Here is a 22,348-nt window from a genome sequence, read left to right on the forward strand (position 1 = left end):
ATTGTTTTAAATTTGGGGGGGGGGGGGGGGGGGGGGGGGGGGGGGGATAAAGGTGAGGCCTTTGTTGAGGACTAATTGTTCATCCACAGGGAAGGGGAGGTCAGGGGGAATGGTGAAAACTTGGCACGGCTGGGAACTAGGACCTAGGATAGATGTGGAGCTGGGAGTGGGGCAGAGCCTGTAACTGGAGTGGGTGTGGTGTTAGCGGGAATGGGGGTGGTGTCATGAGCAGGGGTGGTGTTCCCCTCAGGGTTCTGGGAGGCAGGGATGGTGACAGTGGGACCTATGGGGGGGGCGTGTCAGCAGAATGCAGGTGAGTGGGGGCGGAAGTCACTGAGCGTGTGACATCAGTGATTATGTGAGGGGCGGAAGTGATGTCACTTGTGTTGCATGAGGAATTGTGAGGGGCGGAAGTGGCTATGGAAGCGGCCATGGTGGAGGCGGAAGTGATGTCATCCATCACTGTGGGGGTGGTGGCTGCAGCAGCCGCATGATTAATGGCTTCCAAGCAGTTACCATATCATAACACAGTTCAGTGCATCAATAGTAAAGAGTTCCGTTCCATCAAAGATCACCAGCACCACATCTCATAGGTCTGTGCTAACAACCCTGGGAGTTGTTTAATGCTTTTTTCTTTGAGAAATCAAAGGCCAGATGCCCTACAAGGATGGCTACTGAGAGACAAGCACTACCTTCCAAAACTCTGGCTGATGACTCCAATACAAAGCCCCATGCCTGAGAACAAATCTACATGAAATGCTGCTGATTGTCCACCAAGGCAGACAGCCTTGTTGTCGATAGGGTTCCAGTTGCAACACATTCATGAAAGTGTACTTGCATTCGCAATGAGGTGTCACTTCTGGAAGCCCTTCTTTACCATTTCCCTCCCAATACATGCACTGTAAAGCCCTGGTCATGGCTGGCAGTGCTTGACCTGGTGCACAACTGGACTTTAAATATGATACCAGTATTGGAAATCCTGGGGCAGTCTGGCTGTGGTAAGAAATTTCACAATTGCTGGTCACACAATAGAATAAAGGCTGCCAGAGAGTCATGGGGCAAATATGAGTAGGGAAGCTGTAGAGAATCATGTGAGATAACTTATCAGATGTAAAAGAGCAAAATCTTGTATAAAACTCCCTGAAATTGAGTGTTGACTAATTTTTGATCAAATTGAGAGAATGACTGTCAATTATTTTGTTAAATTTTTAAAGGCACAACATTCTTTCTGTTTGAAAGAGTAGTCTGTGTATTAATATATGCAGCATCCAGTACAGATAAGTGGACTACACTGAGATTCTAACTGCCAATCTTAAATTGGGTGACAGTATAATTCTTAGTAAGATTGGGAGTATTTATCAAATACTGTCCTATCACAGAATCAGAACCATGAACAGGTTGGGCACTGATGTGAACAGCTGTGGAGACATGTTGCTCCATATTATCAATCAATCCTTGGAAAGTGCGGCCCACCGACTTAGTCTTGCACTGGCACTGAAATTCACAGACTTTCACAGTACTTCTTGCACATTTTCTTATGAATCCAAGATAAAAAAAGTGTTAAAGAACTGTGTCCTTTTTAGCAATCCTCATTTTTTTTGTCCTACCAAAATGACAACCTCAAATATAGATTTCAAATCCACTTGGTATTAAAACAGCAGCATCTCCACCCAATGGGATTTGGCAGTCTGATTTATCTTTTTCTTCAAAGCTGACTCATTTTCACAGAATCAAAATGATCACCTAAGGCCACTTGGCCCATCGTGTTTGCAATGATTAAACAAACAATAACCCTTGTTAGAAACCGCAGCAGCAACCCCACCCAACCATGTTTGTCTATAGACAGAAGCTCAAAGAGGAAGGCCGTCTTTTTTATGTTTTGTTTCTAGTGCAAATCAATAAAATGTCACTGAATCTCTAAGATAGGTTCCCCTTTAAAAGATGAACAGTTCCTTGACGGCTTTCTGTCTGTGATTTGCCGACTGAGTTTTTCTCATTCACTGGAGGATTGCAGGAGTATCCCTGACAGCTCCGGGCAAACTAAAATGAATATGCTCGCGTACAGCTTCCAGCTATTATAGTTCCCCTTTCTGCCCTCCACTCTATGTCAACACATTTTTTTTTAAAGAAACATGTGTTTTACTTTTAAAACAGAATATCAATGTCAATCTTATTCAGAACATATACCTACGAGATGGGTTGAGAACTTATAAAGACTGTTTCAATAGTCACTCGTGGTCAAAACAGCTTGTCTGACAATGCAGTCTCAAGTCAGTGCTACAAGTAATAACTTATGTGTGTGAGATGTATATTTAGCGGCTGTCTCGCCCCTTGGACAGTAGCAGTGCAGGATTTTAATCCAGTTCACGTTTCCACTTGCCTTCAATTTAATCTCCGTCGGTTTCCAAAGTGGCCGCAGTTCTTTCAGGAGAGCTTCAATGCCATTTCTGGGCTCCTTTTCGTCCACATAGATGTCAAGATATTTGGTTTCAGTGTCGCGTCTGGACACAGCTGAACGCTCCATTCTGCCTCGGCTTGCAGTTTGAACGACCCCGTGTGTGGGTCGTGTTTAGATTGCAGCCGGAGCTGGCCACTGACCTCCTGGGCGAGACGGACCTGGGTCCTGCTGGATTCCAAAAGCCCATTACGTTTGCAGAAACACCATCAGGAATACCCCCACAGTTATTTGTACACCAGCACATTTGTAGGATGCCCTCAGAATTTTTCCACGCTGCAGTCCAACCTCCTACTTTTTGTTATCTAAGGACAGATGACCCCCACCTATAATTTAGTGGTCACAAATGCATCCCTCAGATTCTAATCACACTAATATCTGACCAAGACTAGAATTGTAAACTCTGATTGCATTCAACTTCCAGAACACTCTAGCAAGATCTTGTGACTACACCCCACACCCAATCCTACCTTGGAGGAGGCATGTCAACACAGAATACAATTATGTATGAGATGGACCTCAAACCAAACAGCAAACCAAATCTAGAGAGGGTCATTAAATGGTGCATGAAAAATGTGCTCTCTTAGAGAGGCCTACTCTACACCCAATCATATCTCCTGAGGGGCACCCTCTATCCAACCACATCCAAGAAAAGACACACATGGATGTGCTGCACTAAACTATAAACCAGGAGACTTACAAAGAACCCTCACCACATGACCGCACTGAGAAGCATTTGAGGTCACATTCTGCCCAGCCATGGTTCATTGGCATTCAAATGCACTGCATGACTTACAGCAGCCAACTTTTGTTTCTATTAAACCCCAAAATTGGACATAGATGTGCTGTATTGGGTTCTAGTTTTCAACAAAAGTCATTTCTCTTCGGTCTTACCAGTGAGTTCTGGGTGGACAATGGGTGCATTCTCCCACCTCCCTATCCCTATTCCTCAAGATGAGTGTTGCACATATACTTTCTCAATAGTTAGGATGCAGAGTCTAAATCATGAACAAGAAGCAAAATATCTGGTGATGCTATGGGCAGACCATTGAGCCAGAAAGTGATTTAAAAGGCACAGAATATTCAGGACATAGCATATATGGTGTTATATTAAATGAGAATAGTGTTGTGTTACTGAGTTTACATTGACAGTTTTTTTTATCAGTCCAGCAGCATTTATTTTGAGTTGAGTTTTCTCTATTTATTCTTACAGTAAATCTAATATTATTAACCTTGATTCTTGAATGTTGTTCTTGTTTCTTGTAAATCTAATATTATTAACCTTGGTTCTTACCTTGAAGTCACTTACTTATATTAATTTGTTGCTTAGTTACTGAAACTTTACCATTAGGTTTTGGCATTCTGACTTGGCATACAGTCCTGACAACTCTCTACAAACTTCATTCACATTATTTGTCATAATTCTGAATTCCTCATATACCGCTGGATAGCTTAAGACTATTTGAGCACAATTATTTCTACTTGTCCTTATTTCTGCTCAATTGCTTTAAATGGTCTAAAATTGTCTATTTCTTTCTGACTTTCATATGCTCTATAATCTCTATATATTCACAGGATGTCAGGGGCTATATTGGTAAAGCCAGGTATGTTGCCCATTCCCAATTCTCCTTGTGGTCATTTCAGAGGGCACTTAAGAATTATTCACAGACATCTAGACATTTATTGCACAGAAGGAAGCAGTTCAGCCCATATGCACATGCTGGTGGGCAACAATCTGTCTACAATAATCCCATTTACCAGGTCTTGGCTCACAGCCCTGGAGGGTATGGCAATGTAAGTGAACATATAAATACTGCCTAAATGTTATCAGAGTTTCTGAATTGACCACCCTTTCAGGTATTAAGTTCCCAACACTCTGAATGAAAAAAATCTCCTTCTCTTGGCCTTCTATCCTTTGTTTTAAAACTATGTATGCTGGATATTAAATCCTGTACTAATGAGAAAAGGGATTTCCTATCCACCTTATTTGTGCCTCTCAATTTTATACTCCCCTATTGGCTCTCCTCTCCATATTTACTGCTCCAAGAAAAATCACAGAATCACAGAAGTGGTGTTGGTCCATCCTTCCTGTCTCAGCTCATGAATTGTGAATCAGCATTGAGTGTCAAGCTTCTGCTTTTTCCCCCATACCTTTGCCCATTACTTTTATCCAAATAATCAACCAGTGCCCTCTTGAGTGCCTGAATTGAATCTACCTCCACCATACTTCCAAATAATTTGTTCCAAACTCTAACTACTCACTGAGTGAAAATGTTTTTTCTCACTTTAACCTTATCTCTTTTGCAAATCACTTTAAACCTATGTCCTCTTGTCCTTGTTTCTTTTGATAAAACAACCCCATCTTAAGCAATCCTTCCTCATAGCTCAGGCAGCATCCCAGTAAATCTATTCTGTGTCCTCTCTAATACAATCTCTTACAACCTTTAATGCTGTGAGCAGAACTGCATGCATTTGTGGCCTAACCAGCAATTTATACAGTTCTGGCAAAATATCCTGGTTTTTGCATTCTGTGCCACAGCTAAACAGGCAAGAATACAATATACCTGCTTAACAACAATATCTCCCTCCTGTGTTATGTGATCTACACAACAAAACTTTCCAGGCTCCTATCATTCATAGTGTAATACCCTACCTTTTTATGCTTCCCAAGTGCATGGCCTCACAAATTTTGGGTTGAATTCCATTTGCCAATATTCTGCCCACCTAAGCAGTCATTGATATTCTCTTGCAGTTTATGGTTCTTGTCTTTGCTAGTAGTCACCCTCCCAATTTTCTTATCTTCCCTGAACAACTTGATCATATGCCCAAAGTATAAGCCAGAGAGGGATGGCAGATTTCTCTTACTAAACCAGATGGATTATGATCACAGTTAATGACAGGACAATTTTTAATTCTGGATTTTATTACTTGCACCTCCCAAAGTGGTAGGTTTTGAACCCAAGTTCTCAGACTATTCACCTATGCCCGTCGATTTCTAATCCAGTAATATTACCATGACACCACCATCTCTTCTGATAACATATAGCCATTATTGTTGCAATCTCTTTGTACTTAATATTTCATTCACAGGAGAGTCAGTTTGATGTTACCTTCACAATATCCATTTCTTATAGTGTTTCTGTCAGCCACTACTGTGTATGAGACAGAGTTTCTCCAGTTGCAAGGAACATACATCATCAAAAACTTTGGGTAGGCCACCATATTATTGTTCATATACACCAAACAGAGTTTAGATTAAAATGGAGACAGTCTTTCTCAAATAATCAGAAGTTATGCAAGTGCTCCCATCTATTCACTAATAAAGAAGGAAACTTCACTGATTCAAATAGGCCAATGAAACATTTAATAGTTTCTGATTTATGTTGATCTTTCTTTACCCTTTGAAGCATTTTAAGTTGCCTACACGCAAGAGATTCTTTGCAAGGGCAACAATGCTTCATTCCATTATTTCATCAGCCATAGAGAATATGGATTTTGCTATCCATATTTTAAGCAAAATATAATTACATGTGCTTATATCTATTATTACAGTGAAATTAATTTCATGTTTAAGTCATTTTTGAAAAAGACCTAGCCATTGCAGCTTGATTAATAATGTGACATAATTATATTTATAGAAAGCTTTCAGTCACTTATTAATTCTGCCTTGGATTTTTGGAAGATTTAACTACACTCTTATTGAGGAGACTAAGAAATCTATAAATCCTAAGAGGGTGACAATTCCATATCCAAGCATAGGCAAAGATTTACAAAACTGAGAACTAGGCCATACTTATGAAACAGAGAAAGACATGAGGATGTTCAATAAGATTTCTGGCTGACATTTGGGGGGAAAGGCAATGAAAATTAGAAAATATATATGCTAGGCATCTGGAACCATAAACTGAAAATTCAGGCTGTAATAACTATTGAATAAAAAGTATGCTGCCTAATCAATGTGTGAAGCAATCACAATATACTTGAATATTAAGAGTATAGAATGTAAATGCACTTTCTTGGAAGACACAGTTTTGGCATTATTGCTTTAAATTCTATAAAAACCTGAATACTTTTTGAACAACATTATTGTGAGATTCTATATAAAAGGAATCATTATTATATTGTCTCCTTGGTTTTTATTCCTCGAAGTGCTTGAAGCAATAAAATACTTTTCCCCCAACACGTATAAAATGCTATTCACCCATTAGGAAAGACTAGAGATAACAAATTGAAATCCAATCAAAATCCAAAACTTTGTAACTAGAAATTTGGAAATAGAATGGAAAATACTGAAATTGTACAAGTCTTTACTTAGACTGCAGCAAAGAACTATGTGTAGTTGTGGATGTTCCATTACCTCTTCAAAGGAAGAACATAACAGTAAAAGCAACAGACTTTTTTTGCTTCATTCATGGGATGTGAGCATTGTTAGTTGTGCCGGCATTTATGCTTATACTTAATTGCCAAAAGGGCAATTATGAATTAACTACATTGCTGTGGGCCTGGAGTCACATGTAGATCAGACCAGTTATGAGCACACCAAATTTCCTGATTTCCTGCTGATTTCCTTCCCTAAAGGACATTAGTGAGTCAGATGGATTTTTCCTGACAATAGGTACTGGTTTCATGGCTATTATTAGACTCGTAAATCCAGGTTTTTAATTACAACCAAACTCCGCCATGTTGGGATTCAAATCCAGGCCCCCGAACATTTCCTGGGTTTCGACATTAATCATGTAGTGCGGACTGGCATTGTGGCTTAGTGGTTAGCACTGCTGCCTCACAGAACCAGGGACCTGGATTCAATTAGGGGTGACACGGTGGCTCAATGGTTAGCACTGCTGCCTCACAGCGCTAGGAATCCAGGTTCAATTCCAGTCTCAGGTGACTGTCTGTGTGGAGTTTACATTCTTCCCACATCTGTGTGGATTTCCGTCCACAGTCTAAAGATGTGCAGATTAGGTGAATTAGCTATTGGGAAAGCAAGGTTACAGGGATAGGGTAAGGGGTTAAGTCTGGGTGGGCTGCTCTTCAGAGGCTCGGTGTGAACTTGTAGGGCTGAACAGCCTGTTTCCACACTATAGGGATTCTATGATAATACCATATGGCCATTGTCTCTCAAATTCACCAGGCTGAGCCTATTGCTATGACTAAGTCCTTCAGAAAAGAATACAAATTTAAAAGGTTAGGGTTTCTTGTTTAAAATGAGAGCTGTGGCCTTTAAAGAAGCAAGTCATGAAGGTTTTCAAGAGTGTTATACAGGTAGTTCTGGGATAATGTGTGTTTTGGCAGTGAGATTTGGCTACAATGTCGTTGAAGAATTAGTGAAAGGTTTTTTCAAGAACACTTACCTCCTTTGCCAATAGCGCGATTCCAATGGGGATTGGTGTGCACACTTCGTTCTGCACATGCACCAATGTGCGTGCGGAAATCTCCCACCATTCTGTGCATGCGCCAATGTGTGTGCGGAAATCTCCACATTGTTCTGTGCATGCTCCAACGTGCGTGCGGAAATCTCCCGCCGTTCTGTGCATGTGCCAATGTGCATGCGGAAATCTGCACGCTATTCTGTGCATGCGCCAATGTCCTTGCCGTTCTGCACATGCATCAGTGTCCACACATGCACAACGTCAGCACTGCTCTTCATGCCATTCTGCACATGCGCTGAGGTCAGCTGTCAACAGAGCAGCTTTCTGCGAAAGGTACTGTACAGAGAGCAACTTCCTTACATTTTCAAATGTACTGTGATAAATTTACTTCATTATAAATGTGATTTCAATCTTCATTCAAGCTGTGCTATACTTTGTGTTAGATCTTTGGGTGACTTTTGAGTGATCATGAGTGATTTCCTTGCTCGTCTGTCCCAACCCCACTCTTCCACTAGGCCCTATTATTTATATTAAACAATTTTTTATTAAGCGAGGTTTCTCTGGAACGCAACTATGGCATTATAGGAGAACTACCTGTATTAAAGTAAATGGCAACAGATGGTTTCCATTGATCAGTGAGTGGTGATTAGAAGGAAAAATTGAACAAAAATGTTAGCATCAAGGGCTAGGACAGCACTTATTGCCCAATGCTAATTGTCCTTGGGAAGGTGATGGTGAACTACTTTCTCAAACTGTTGCAGTTCATGTGATGTAGGCAGGGCCTGGGAAAGTGGGATCCATCAAGGTCCAATAAATGGAGCTGGAGGCTCCAAAGGGCAAACTGTGCTTCGGTCAAGGGCATGTTCTCTATGTTTGGGCTGAGGGCAAACTATGTGTTCCAATAAGGGGAGGGGACTGCAATGCTTGTCAGGGAGATGACCATTGATCTTGGGCTGTTCTGCTTGGATCAGTGGCAGGAATACTGTGTGCCCTGGTCAGGGACAGGACCACTGTGTAAGGGTCAAAGGTGGGGCTACTGTGCTGTGAATAGGCAATGAAGATGCAGGCCCAGGCCAGGTGCTGTACCAAGGCAGAATATTTCTGTTTCTGCACCAGAGTGAAAGTACACCACAGTACACCACAGGGATATAGCAATTTATTTTGCTATAAATTCTGTGCTTACAATCTTATTCTCTACAACTACCTGATGAAGGAGCAGTGCTCCGAAAGCTAGTGCTTCCAAATACATCTGTTGACTATAACCTGGTGTTGTGTGATTTTTAACTTTGTACACAGGGATGGAGTGTCAGAGCTTCGACCAAGCAATGGTGAAGTAATGGGGATATGGTTCTGAGTCAGGGTGATGGGTATCTTTCAGGGAAATTTGCACTTGTGAATGCTTCCATGCATCTATTGTTCTTGTCCTTCTCAGTGGTAGAGGTTGTCAATTTGGAAGCTGCTTTTGGAAGAACCTTGATGAGTTATTGCATTGTATTTTGTGGATGGTACGTACTATACATCCACGGTGAAGGGTGTGAATGTTGAAGGTATTACATCAGATGTCAATCAAGGTTTCTTTATCCTGCATGATGTTAAGTTTTTTGATGGTTGTTGGAGCTACACTCATGCAGCCAAGTGTAGTGTATTCCATCATGCTACTGACTTGTGTCTTGTAGATGTTGGAAAGGTTTAGAGGAGCCAAGACGTGAGTAATTAACTTTAGAATTCCTAACATATACCATGCTATTCGAGCCACACTTTTAAAAGGTTGGGTCAGTTCAGGTTCTGGTCAATGTGGGATATTGGTAGTGGGGTCTTCAGCAATGATAATACCATAATTTTGTACACTGGTGATAACCCAGCTACATCATATAAACACGGTGCAACTTTTACAAGGATTGTCACAAAAAGAACAACCAACAAGTGGAAGTACTCATCAGTTCACTTGTTTTTCCATGATTGTAGTCTTGTGATAGAGATACCTCAACAGTGCAGTGTCTGGAGAAAAAAAATATAACCAGTGACACTACTTTTGGATTTGTGTTATGCACATATGAGTACTCTAGAAGTTACTGTTAATTTCAGTGGATTAATGATAGCTAATGCAGATCAATGTATTGTATCACTGCTTAAGAACAATGCTAAAAATCACACAACACCTGGTTATAGTCCAAAAGGTTTATTTCAAAGTACTAGCTTTCAGAGCACTGCTCCTTCATCAGATAGCTGTGAAGTAGGATCATAAGACACAGAATTTATAGCAAAAGATGACTAGTACTTTCAAATAAACCTTTTGGACTATAACCTGGCATGGTGTGATTTTTAAATTTGTCCAACCCAGTCCAACACCGGTACCTCCACATCATAAGAACAATGTAACATTGTCTAAGAATTTTCTCTGTTTCAATCAAGCTGTTAAGAAACAGAGAGGATATATTCACTGATCAAAAACACTACAGATCCAGGTAAGCTTTTATTAATATTTATCTGAAACAAATCGAAACTTGAGAGAATAGTATAAAACAGTAATATACTCTTAACATCATGCAACCAATTCAAATGTGAACTGAGGCATAACACTAGAAGTGTGGTCTCAGATTTGTTAAGATAAATTTTTCTATTGTCTTTGACATGTTTCTGTTCTTTGACTTATACCATAAAAAACTAGAACTGAGAAGAAGGAGTTACTATCAGAGATTACCACAGGAATTCCATGTTGCAGCCTTGTCAAAACGCCACAATATAAAAATCTGTCACTCCACAAGCTAGAGGTCTGCTCATGTGGAATACAGACAAGTATCCTAAAAGTTTGTTCTCCTCAAATTTTCATTTGAATTGCTCTTGCAAATGGACTAAAAACTGAAATTTCTTTTGTTTGTGATATTCCTTTCTGAAGGTGGAAGCAAGGAATATTTGTCACTGCTAATTGACTTGTTAGGCTATTTTATAGGTTAGAAGTCAACTACTTTGTGATGATATGGAATCATGAATGTGCCAGACTAGGCAATGACAGCAAGTTTCTGTCCCTAAAAACAGAACCAGATGGTATTTCACAAAAATCAATTAGTTTCATGATAATTTTTATTATACTAGCTTTACATTGCAGAATTATAATATTAACTGTATTTAAATTCCCCAGGTGCCATACCTAGTGTTGAACTCAGGTCTCTGGATTATTTATCCAATCCTTTAGATTACTAATGTAATAATATACACATAATTCTAATATGCTCAATGTAGGAACTAAAATCAGACGTGTCAACTGCTTTTTTCAATTTGCCACTTTTTATCTGTTTTTTATTCCCTTCTGAAGATAATAGTTCTGTGGGGCCACAGAGCATATCAATTACAGCATTTCTTTTACAGTAACAAGTCACCATTCTGCATATCTAAAGCCAGACAGTGTGTGTTAATTGGGTCTTCAGCCTTGTGGTGATGGTGGAGGTGGTTAAGCATTTCACCAGTATTAATGCCATCTCAATCCAGAGCTTTTAAAAGATACATTTCTATAGGAAGATTAAGAGCAGTAAAATTGGCTGATTCGGTTGTTCCTACCTTGGGAACAGTGAGGTCAGTTGTAGTGTCCAATTGGCACTCTGACAGAGATCAGCTATCTACACAGTTGCTTATAGGCTAGATGTCAATACTTTATGTCAATAATCAGTATGTTGGCCTTTTCACCCGAGCATTTATTTTCTTAGTCAACATAGTTGTCTTGTGCAATAAAATCAGCTGTGGTCAGAAAGTGTTCACCACAAACCCGTTAACCATGTGAGATGACACTATGGCTTTTTGAGGTGCATTTTGTCCTTTTTTTAATATGAAGAGAGGTTGAGACAGAAGTGTAAGTAGTCTGCTTCAAGTCAATAAAGTAAACAGCTTGGATCTTTTTTTAAATTATGAACAATTGAAACAGCCTGAATGGTTGAGGTCAAGCTGATACAGAACCAGAGTTTTCAGTTTAGTTTTCAGTAGCTGTTGGGGTTGTGAAAGCTGCTACCTTCTCTCTCTCTCTCTTTGCTACAGCTAAAGGTTCTCCTCCTGCTGCTAGAATTGCATGTGAGACAATCTCAGTCACTGAATTTTCCTTTGCCAAGTGTCTACTTACATAATGTTACTATATCGGAACAGTTAATGAATAGTTTATTATTTTGTTAAGTACTTTGTAAGAGTTACAGTTAAGCCAATTCTTTTATTTTATTTTTATTTTGTCTGCATTTTAACAATAGTGTATGAATAACATGTGTTTTGCTTCAATCCTAATAGTTTAGCCAACTGAATTGCATCCAGAATACAATGCTTGGCATTTGCCTTTAAAATAAGAAAATGTTAGAATCTAGGCTATCTCCTTGATACATATTGAGAGGGTTTGGTCTGGTCCATGACATCATGTTTCTATGTCTTTAGACTGTAGCAAAATATCCTTGCCATTTTCAATACTTTAATGTAGTGCATTAAAAAAATACAAGGAATTTCTTTAACAAGGAAAATAATTTATGTCATGATATACCATTCAAATTTTCGTTCACACGTTTCCTCAAAACTTGTATTGCAAACCATTTTCTAAAATCGTACAATAATCTAATACAATACAATACAATACAGCATAAAACAGAGCCTTCGGCCCACCAAGCCTGCACTGGTTCCTAACCCTTATTTAGACCCACTATCTATTGCCCATATCCGGTATCTATCCCTCTATCCACTTCCTGTTCATGTGTCTGTCATGATAAGCCTTAAACATTGCTAATGTTCCTGCTTGCACCATATCCACTAGCAGTGCATTCCAGGCACCTGCTATACTCTGTGTGAAAAATTGTGCCCGCATTTCTTCCCTAAACTTCCCCCCTCTTACCTTGAACCTGTGCCGCCTTGTAGTTGACCTTTTCACCCTGGGAAAAAGATTCTGACTGGTCACCCATGTCTCTCATATTCATTTTTGAGATGGGATCATCAATGTCAATATTTGTCCCACATTTCTAATTTTCTTGAGAAACCTTCTTGAACTGTTTCAGTCCATGCGATACAGATATACCAACAGTGCTGTGATAACTTGTACAAGTCCATGGAGAATCATGAAGTAATCTCCTTGTGGATCTTGCTGAGTAAGAATTCCCTTTGTGACAGACAATGGCCTGCCCAGCTGGAACTCATCACCTGATCTTTTTATAAAGCAGATTCTGGCCGTCTTGAGGTGCAGTAGTAGCATTGTTACCCCTGGATTGAGAGACCCAGATTCAAGTCCCACTTGCTCCACAGTTGTTTAATAACATGTCTGAACATGTTGATTAGAAGAATAGGTTAATAAACATTTTTTAAAAACTCCATGTGAAAATATCCAGGTATGGCACCTTTCCAATCTCCCTATCTCTCTCCCACCTTTGATCATTTGCAGTGTAGTTAATGGGCTTTGCATGTAAATTATTCAACTGGAAACAAAGCACAGTATCACAGTAGTTAGCGCTGCTGCCTCACAGGGATCTCGTTTCAACTCCAGCTTCGGGAGACTGCGTGTTTCATGTGGGCTTCCTCCGGGTGTTCTGGTTTCCTCCCACAGTCTAAAGATGTGCAGGTTAGGTGGAATGGCCATGCTAAAGTATCCATAGTGTTTGCAGGCTAGGTGGATTAGCCATGCAAAATGTGAGATTATGCTGATTTGGTGGGGGGTGTTAACTTTGGGTCGGATGCTTTCAGAGGGTCAGTGAGGATTCAATGGGTAGAATAGGCTTTTTCCACAGTGTAGGGATTCCATGGTTGGTGCCACTAGATGAAAATATATATCAAGCTGTTTTGGTTTTGGGGAAAGACATTTTTCATTTTTGTGTAAGAGAATTCTGGTTATGAAAAATAAAACATACCAAGGATTGGTTATGGAATATATGGAAGTTACTTTGGCAGTTATATAGTTAACTTAATGGAGCAATGCATGCATAGGATCATGAAACAGACAAGCAAGAGACAAGCTCATGCTGAAGATAATGGTAGCACACCATATTAGGCTAGTCAAATCACATGATAGATGAGCTAGTGCTAAAGATGATGGTGATGTAATGTGATAGGTTAAGTGTAAAGTAGTAGACTAGTGTGGCAGAAGATGATTAGTTTAGAAGGACAAAGCAAGCTAGTATGGTTGGTTATGTTAATGACACCCAGATAAGCGTGGGAACTAGAAAACTTTAAGCAGTAGTGGCCCCAAGAATCGGGGGTGGGGGGGAACAAGGGCAGACAGGGAAATAATTTTCTGATTGCCGTAGCTTTTATTTGCAAATAAAAGTTTAATTTTGTGAAGGATTTTCTGCATCTCCTGGTCATTCTCACAGAGTATTGGGTGATCTTTCCACAGCAGGGTCTGAGGAACTGTCTGCCCCAGGCTGGGACTAACCTACATACACCATGAACATTGGCTCTACTTTGGCGTTCAACGATAAATGACATTCCTTCCAGTCAGGCTTCCTCAGGTGTTACATTGTCAATGAAAGTAAAGAAAAGTTTCAGACAGCCTTCCCTTTCAATGACCCCGGTAAGATCGTGATGGGGAATATTGGAAATACCTTTGTTTGGGAAACTGGAACTTTATGATGCTGGAGAATTGGCCCAAGTGCACAGAAAGAATGAGACACATTTTTTCAGGCAAATGAGATAGAAAGTGAGCACTGACAAAAAGACATTCTCCTGACCACTTGTGGGGTCTTGAATTTCAGCATCATAAAAAGATTAACCTACATGGCAAACTGACAGATATGATAGCATATCGCTATAACCCGACACCATTTGATATAAAGCATCATCACAGGTTTAACAAGGCAAATGGACTTTCCAGGGATCCAATTACTGAATTCTTGATGAGACTGAGGAAATTTGCATAACACTGTATAAGGGTCAACATTTAGGGAACAAACTGCTTAGTTTGTGGAATTAATAATGTTACAAGCCAAAGGAATCTGCTGACTGAACCAGGTTTGGACCTCAAGAAAGTCATTGGTCTATTCCCAGAAAAATGTAGAATGAGGGATTTGGGATCTTCAGAGGTCCATAAGCAGTACCGTCCTCAAGCTTGGGCTATCTCCCATACCAAGAAGCAAAGTCCCAGTGAATGGTACTCATAGCTGCTGTTTATTGTCAATGAAAGGCAATTGGAGGCTGCAAGGGCCCAGAACTGAATGGGAAGTTTCTCTACAATACAGAGAGGAGCAAGATTGTTCATGCTGCATTTGTGGTCATAGAATTCACCCGAGACAAGGCAATTGAAACAGATGAAAGGTGTACTGCCCAGAACGAAGGACAAAGTCACCTCAAGACAGTCAGAGGATGAGGAATTGATACAGCTAAATTGCATCACTGCTCTCAAAGTGGTGCTAATTAAGAAAATGTTTCGAGTAAATGGTGACTCCCTGGTCATGGAGTTAGACACAGGGGCTGCTGTATCCATTGTTGGGGAGCAAAGTTTTAGGCAAATCCAATGGGCCATCTTATCCAGACACCAATGCTAGATTGGCCACATGCACAGGGGAGCTCTTGCATATTATTTGGACCACTTATGCATAGGCAACAGTCAGTACAACGCTGCTAAATGGTTGTGTAAGGGCCAGGCCCCCACCTTTTGGGAAGAGGATACAAATACATTTGGATTGGCAACAAATCTTTAAAATAGTTACTGGCAATCTATATAAAGTCATTGAGAAGTGTATCAAAGCATTTCTAAGAGAGTCTTGTGAAGATAAAAGGTGCTAGTCTTAGATTGATGTAGAACTAGAAGCTTAATATAAACACTTCAAGGCACAGCTGATCCCCTATGCACTTGGTGTCAAAGTAGAGGTGGAATTGGAACATTTAGGGGAACATAGCATCATATACCTAATGCACTTGCTGAATGGGCCATGCCAGTAGCTCCAGCTATAAAACCTGACATCTTGATCTGTCTCTGTGCAGACTATGAGTTGGCAGTCAACTGTCCTACTGTGACATACATAGAAGACTTGTATGTAAAATGGTCTGGAGTCACAGATTTTCTAAATTGAATATGAACCATGCCTCCAACTGGAGCTTGAGGGCATTCAGGACGTATGTTACTATAAACACTTGCAAAAGACTATGAGTCCATTCACTTGCCCTTTGGCGTATCTTTGGTTTGCACCATCTTTCAAAAGGTAATGGTAAGTATCCTCCAAGGGATGCCCAGAGTGGCCATCCAAGTGGATGATGTTTGATTCTCACAAGCTACTGCAAAGGAACAGTTTGGAGGAGGTCTTAACACTGGTTGACACCTAGCTAAAAAGGGAAAAATGTATGCTCCAGGTAAACTTGGTAACATACCTCAGGTACAGAATTGACAAGGACAGATTAAATCCTACTGAAGAGAAGGTGAAAGCCATAAAAAGGGGCTCTGACTCCAAGGAACACAACAGAGTCAAAGTTTTTCCTAGGTCTCAAAGATTACTAGGAAGAGATAGGGACCATATAAGGAACTTCAGGGTCACCCCCTGACTCAGAGGGGAAGAGATGTGATATCCCTGCAAGGCCCATGGGGAACCACAAATTAATCTCCTGTAGAGCTCATTCAGTTACTTTCTTGTGTCTCTATCCCTGGACCAGGAGGCCTGGGTTCAAGTCCCATCTGCTCCAGAAGTGTGTAACAACATTTTTCTGAATAGATTGGTTAGAAAAATAGGATAAAGCAGACCAAGAGATGGGTCTGCACAAGTGTCTGTCCTGGGTTCTATTTTGGTGTTCAACAATCAATGATGCTTCTTTCCAGTCAGGCTTTCTGAGTTATTACAAGTGCTCTTGGGCAGAGAGTTACCAAATGTTAACCCAGTGACAGTGAAGGAACAGCAAAATAGCTGTTTGAAAATGAAGTAAAAGACTTGAGTACTGTACCTTTCTTACTTGGCCACTGTTGGAGAATGCATGTCAAACTATCTTTTCAAAATTCGGAGATGCTGGTGTTGGACTGGAGTGTACAAAGTTAAAAATCACACAACACCAGATTATAGTCCAACAGGTTTAATTGGAAGCACTTCCAATTGTGCTTCCAATTAAACCTGTTGGACTATAACCTGGTGTTGTGTGATTTTTATCTTTTCAAAGGCTGCATAGAAGTTCCAAATATTTCAGCTGCTTGCACATATTTTACAAGGGTTTTACACCAATGACAATACCAATGAGCAACAGGCCCCCAGGAAACCTCGAGTAACTCTCAAGAGAGAGACCATTTGCAATCATAATGTTTTCAAAAGGTGCAACAACAACATAATTAATTTTTTGCAAATTCTGAAGCTTTGAATCATTTCCAGGTCATAAGCACATCATACTCAACAATTTAACCTGAGTGTGCAGAGGGCTGTGTCATCAATTTGCAATTCTCAGATTCTAGCATATTTTTATCCAAAAAACTTTCGATTGTAGTTAAATTAGAACTGTTGTAGTAATGTAGGCAACAGCTGTTGTTCAAATGTCAATGAAAACAACATTAACTGAACTGATGCATATGTATCTGCGTCACTATTTGGTCTGTATGATAGATGATTCAGTTTTTGGCAGATAGCTGAACAAATGGGGAGATGTTGATTGCAGTCATATGCCCAAGAAGAAGAAAGTCAATAATTGCCGTTGCATGAAGTAATATGAGATTCAGCTGCAATTAAATGTGTATTGGGAGAGATTGTGGGATAAAGTGAAGGAGACACAAATGTATGTGGTTGATCTGTTGAAAACAAACTGCTATATTGGGTTAATAGTTTTTTCCTGTTCCTAAAAGTTGTTGATCTTGAAATTCTGTAGGAGGCTGAGCACTAGAAGAGTGGGAGAGCCGCAAAGAAAATATACCAAGAATTTTCCCCAGTTAAAAAATAGTCTACACCTCTATTTTCCCTTACAAAGTGCACAGCATTATGCTTTCCCACATTGTATTCGATTTGCTACTTCTTTGCTCACTCTCCTAGCCTGTCCAAGTCCTTCTGCAGCCTCCCTGCTTCCTCAACACTACTTTTTACTCCACCTACCTCTTTGTAAAGTTAGCAACAATGCCCTCAGTTCTTCCTTCCAGATTGTTAACACATAACATGAGTAGTTGTGGTTATGTAAATTAATGAGGGCAGGATTAATGGGCAGATGGGAGTTGATGCAAGTTAGGATATAGGCAGAAAAGTTCTAGGAAAGGGGTAGAAATAAATGCACATTCTAATGAAAGAAAGAACAATGTGTCTTGATATTAAAACACAACTCTTGTGGAACTTCAGTAGTCACAGGCTGCCATCCTGAAAAAGATCTATTTATCCTAACTCTTTGCCTTCTGCCAGTCAGCCAATCCTCTATCAATGCCAGTAGCTTACCCCTTGCCAGTATTGTACTTAGCAACCTCCTGCCTCTTCAAAGAGCTCCTGGAAATCCAAATCATGCGCACTGGCTCTCCTTTGTCTAATTTACTCATTAGTTCCTCAAAGAATTCTAACAAGTTTGTCGAGCATGATTTCCCCTTGAACCAATACTGACTCCACCCTTTTTTAACCATGCACTTCCAAGCATTCTGAAATCTCATCCTTATTAATAGCCTCTAAAATCTTACCAATAACCTCGGTCAGGACAACTGGCTCATAACTTCCCATCTTCTGTCTCCCTCCTTTCTTAGCCAGGAGTGTTATATTAGCCATTTTCCAGTCCTCTGGGCCCCTCCCTGATTTCAGTGCTGTTGAAACATTACCAATGCCTCCACAACCTCCTCAGCTATTGCCTTGGAAGCCTGGGGTATAGTCCACGAAAGGTAATATAAATGCAATTTTTTCTTTCTTTCATCAGAATATGCATCTATTTCTACCCCTTTCCCAGAACTTTTCTGCTCATATCCTAACTTGCATCAAATCCCATCTGCCTATTAATCCTGCCCTCATTAATTGACATTGCCTCACATTAAAACTTACATCCTCATACTTGAATTCTTTATGACTTTTACCTTTTTTATCCTTGTAACCTCCTTCAGCTTGACAACTTCATTTACAACTACTCTTCATTCCAGGTTCCAGCCTTCTGCACCTCTGTCCTCGATTTGCCCTGCCATGTGCGGTTAAACCTTTAACCAACAAAATACCATTTCTCAGAATTTCCTATCCAAGACTACATGCATCAAACCTTCCTGAAGATCATGTTTAAAACCCACTCCCTGCCCCAGCTGTTAAGGAATATCACATTTTTCCACTCAACGACACTTTTATTTCTCACTATTTCTCTTTGAAATGCAGAAATATTTGCACCCCATTAGGTGCAGTATCATTGCCATTTCTGGATGATTGTGATGATGAGATTAAAGTCTCCCCCATATTTTGGCCACAAGTTTCCTTAAGAAGTAAATTTGTGCAATCTCAGTCCAGTTCTTCCTGAGTGTTGGCTGTTGATAATGGGCTGGAGCAATTGGTTAAGACACTAATGCTTCACTCTATTTTGAACTGTTACAAATCATGGTTGCATTTGAGTACCTAAATAGGAAAGTATTCAATTTCCTTCACTAACATCTGAACATGAGGGCAAAATTCACTTCCTCAAAAGGCTGCCTTACTGTACCAGGGATCTGAGTTCAATTCCACCCTTGGGCAACTGTCTGTATGGGGTTTGTATTTGCTCCTTTATTTGTGTAGGTTTCCCCCCGGTACCCCAGTTTTTTTCCCACAGTGCAAAGATGTACAGGCTAAGTGGATTAGCTATGGGAAGTGCATGGGTAGAAGGTGGAATGCACTTTGGAGGGTCAGTGTGGACTCAGTGGGCTGAATGTCCTGCTTTCACACTGTAAGGTTTCTGTCAGAAACACCCCAACCCCCATGTTTGGATTGTGCCTTGTTTCTAATAAATTTGGAAATATCTTTACAAGTTTGTAGTCAATAATGTACAATGGGAAATTGCAAATCTGTGAAACTGCCAATCTAAACAAACAAAAACACATTCTGCAATATGCATTGTAAGCCAGTCAGCAGCTATAAAGAGAGAGAAAAGGAAAAGCAAAACAGGCTATATTTTGGATGTATTCATTGCAACTGGAGCATGTTAAAGATCTGCATTACAGGAATGAGGCTATCTTGTGGCTCAGTGAGTAATATGTTGGCCTCTGACTCAGAAGCTTCCAGCTCAAGTCCCACTCCAGGACTTGTTAACTTCAGAAGGAGTATTTATGTGAATCTGATTGATAATCAATCCTTCCAGCATAGCCTTGCCACGCAGAAAGAGTGATTTGATTTGTCATACTTGATGTGGAGTGGTGCCCCTCAGGATATAAACATCTCTCTGAAACAGAGATGCCAATCGTCCCTTGCAGTTTATTGCTAAAAAGAAGAAAGTGTGGTAGGAACAGAATTGTTTATAGTTTGAGAATATAGGTTGCAGTCAGCATTTATAAAATACCTCTGTAATTCAACAATGATGGGGATGTTTAAAAGGCTAAAAGGATTTGATGGGAAAGATACTATTAACACTATTCCTCGCGATACCAACCTGAGGGTTACCATTAGCCAGAAACTGAACTGGACAAGCCATACAAATACAATGGCTAGACAGAGCAATTTAGAAGCTGGGAACCTTGCACTCAATAACTTACCAATAACTTACAAGGCATCAATCTTGTGAATAAATACTGCTCACCTGCCTGGATGAGTGCAGTTCTAACAATGCTTAACAAGTTTGACTTCATCCAGGACAAGCAGCCCACTTGATTTACACCACAGCCACAAACATTCACTCCTTCCGCCACTAATGAACAATACACATTGCTGCTGCTGCTATCTACAACATGCACTGCAGAAATTCACCAAGGCTCCTTAGACAGCACCTTCCAAACGTGCCACCATTACCATCTAGAAAGACAATGGCAGCAAATACATGGGAACACCACTACCTTGTAAGTTCACTTCCAAGCCAGTGTTGCTGGGTTTAAGTCCTGAAGCACCCTCCGTAAAGGCTTTGTTGGGCCACCTCCGGCAAATCAACTGCAGCAGTTCAAGAAGGCAGCTCAGCACCACATTCTCAAGAGCAAATAGGGATGGGTAATAAATACTGTCCAGCCAGTGATGGCCTCAATTTGTGAGTGAATAAAAAAAAATTGAGTAGCTATTCCTTCTGTTGGGAACTCAAGAACATAGGAATATAATCTTGAAATTGTAAATAGTCCAATTGGATACAAAATCAGAAACTTTTTTTATCCTTAGTGTAATTGCAGCCTCGATTTCCCTCCCCTAATCTGCAGTGAAGACTGAGTCAGTTGGAAATTTCAAGACTGAGGTCACATGATTTTTATCGGCTAGGGATATCAAGGGATAATGCAGAAAAGACAGGAAAAACAAAAGTTGAGATGCTGATGGAATAGTACAGCTGACCCAAGGGTCTGAAAGATTTATTCCTGTCCCAAATGATCCGAAGTTCCTATTACACCTGCCATCTTAAAACTGTTAATTTTCTAGGACCATGTCATATGTAGTTAGTGAAAGGACTCATTCACATAGCTTGAACGCAAGTTGGGAAAAATACATTTTCTCCAGGTTTCAATCTTCTGTAATAAGTTTGAGCAATATTATGCTCAGTATAGTTTCCACTCTGTAGGTCCTGGAATCTAAAACTTCAAAAGACCAAATGTCTACTCACTGAATGAAAAACAGAAATTTTTTGGAAAAGTTCGGCAGGTCTGGCATCATCTGTGGAGAGAAATCAGAGTTAAAGTTTTCGGTTGAGTGACCCTTCCTCAGAACCCTTCTTCTGCTCACTAATACTTGATTACTTTGCTGGGTATAAACATAGGCAATTGTAAGTTCCAAAGGCTTCTGGTGAGCATTCAGTGGTGATACAGTGTAAACCCAAAGAAGAACATGAACAGTTTCTACTATTTTTCTGGGATTCCTGTAATATTCTACAAAAATTACAGCAGACAAGCTCAACAAGGAGCTCCAATGAACGTCTATCCTAAAAATGTTGTGTGCAACATGGTTTTTCCTTTGAAACTCTGGTACTTTGGAAGTTAGTGCTAGGTTATTGGCTCTTAACACAAACATTCCAAACCTGACAGCAGGAACGGAACTTCAGAAGCGCTCTTCATGTACATATTACCTGATCAATATTGCTGCAAACACTACTTCGCACACTAACTTGCATTACTTCTGATGCATACCAAAGATTTACATACGTGGCAGTATATTTTAATCAGCGTGTTCAGTACCTCAAATTGTATCACAGTAACTGCAAATAAAAGTGCACAGGATTAGTTAATATTTGCAGAAGAGGGAGGTTTATATTACAGAAAAGTTTGAAACACACTGGTCAGCACAGGCAGATCATTGGTTTCACAGTTTGATCAGTAACAATTATAGTCAGGACGAACAGTAAAATATATTGAATACAATGTATTGAATATCTGAAGTAAGACCAGAACAGGTATATAATTCAATTGGAAGGTTAAAGCTGCATTTTTAAAATCTCTGACTGTCAGACCTGCTGTGCATTTCTAGTTTCTTCTCTCATTTCAGTAATTCTGGTCAACTTTCTTCAGAGATTTCTG

At 40.1% G+C, this 22,348-nt stretch overlaps 1 protein-coding gene across 8 annotated transcripts in view; it reads right to left on the reverse strand.

The window, feature by feature from the left end:
• The window catches only part of LOC122557782 (ethanolamine kinase 1-like), a 498,821-nt gene extending 496,017 nt beyond the window's left edge, over window positions 1-2,804 (reverse strand). For 3 of the 8 annotated variants that reach the window (XM_043705800.1, XM_043705804.1, XM_043705805.1), the window contains exon 1: window positions 2,381-2,800. In XM_043705800.1, the coding sequence (XP_043561735.1) occupies window positions 2,381-2,524 (144 nt within the window). In that variant the 5' untranslated portion in view covers window positions 2,525-2,800. Of the gene's footprint in view, window positions 1-2,380 lie in introns of all 8 variants that reach the window. The other 5 variants (XR_006313932.1, XM_043705802.1, XM_043705801.1 and 2 more) reach the window with 5 other exon arrangements.
• Window positions 2,805-22,348: the final 19,544 nt, after the last annotated feature.

This window comes from Chiloscyllium plagiosum, chromosome 16 (genome assembly GCF_004010195.1).
Source record: "Chiloscyllium plagiosum isolate BGI_BamShark_2017 chromosome 16, ASM401019v2, whole genome shotgun sequence".
Taxonomy (NCBI): Eukaryota; Metazoa; Chordata; class Chondrichthyes; order Orectolobiformes; family Hemiscylliidae; genus Chiloscyllium; species Chiloscyllium plagiosum.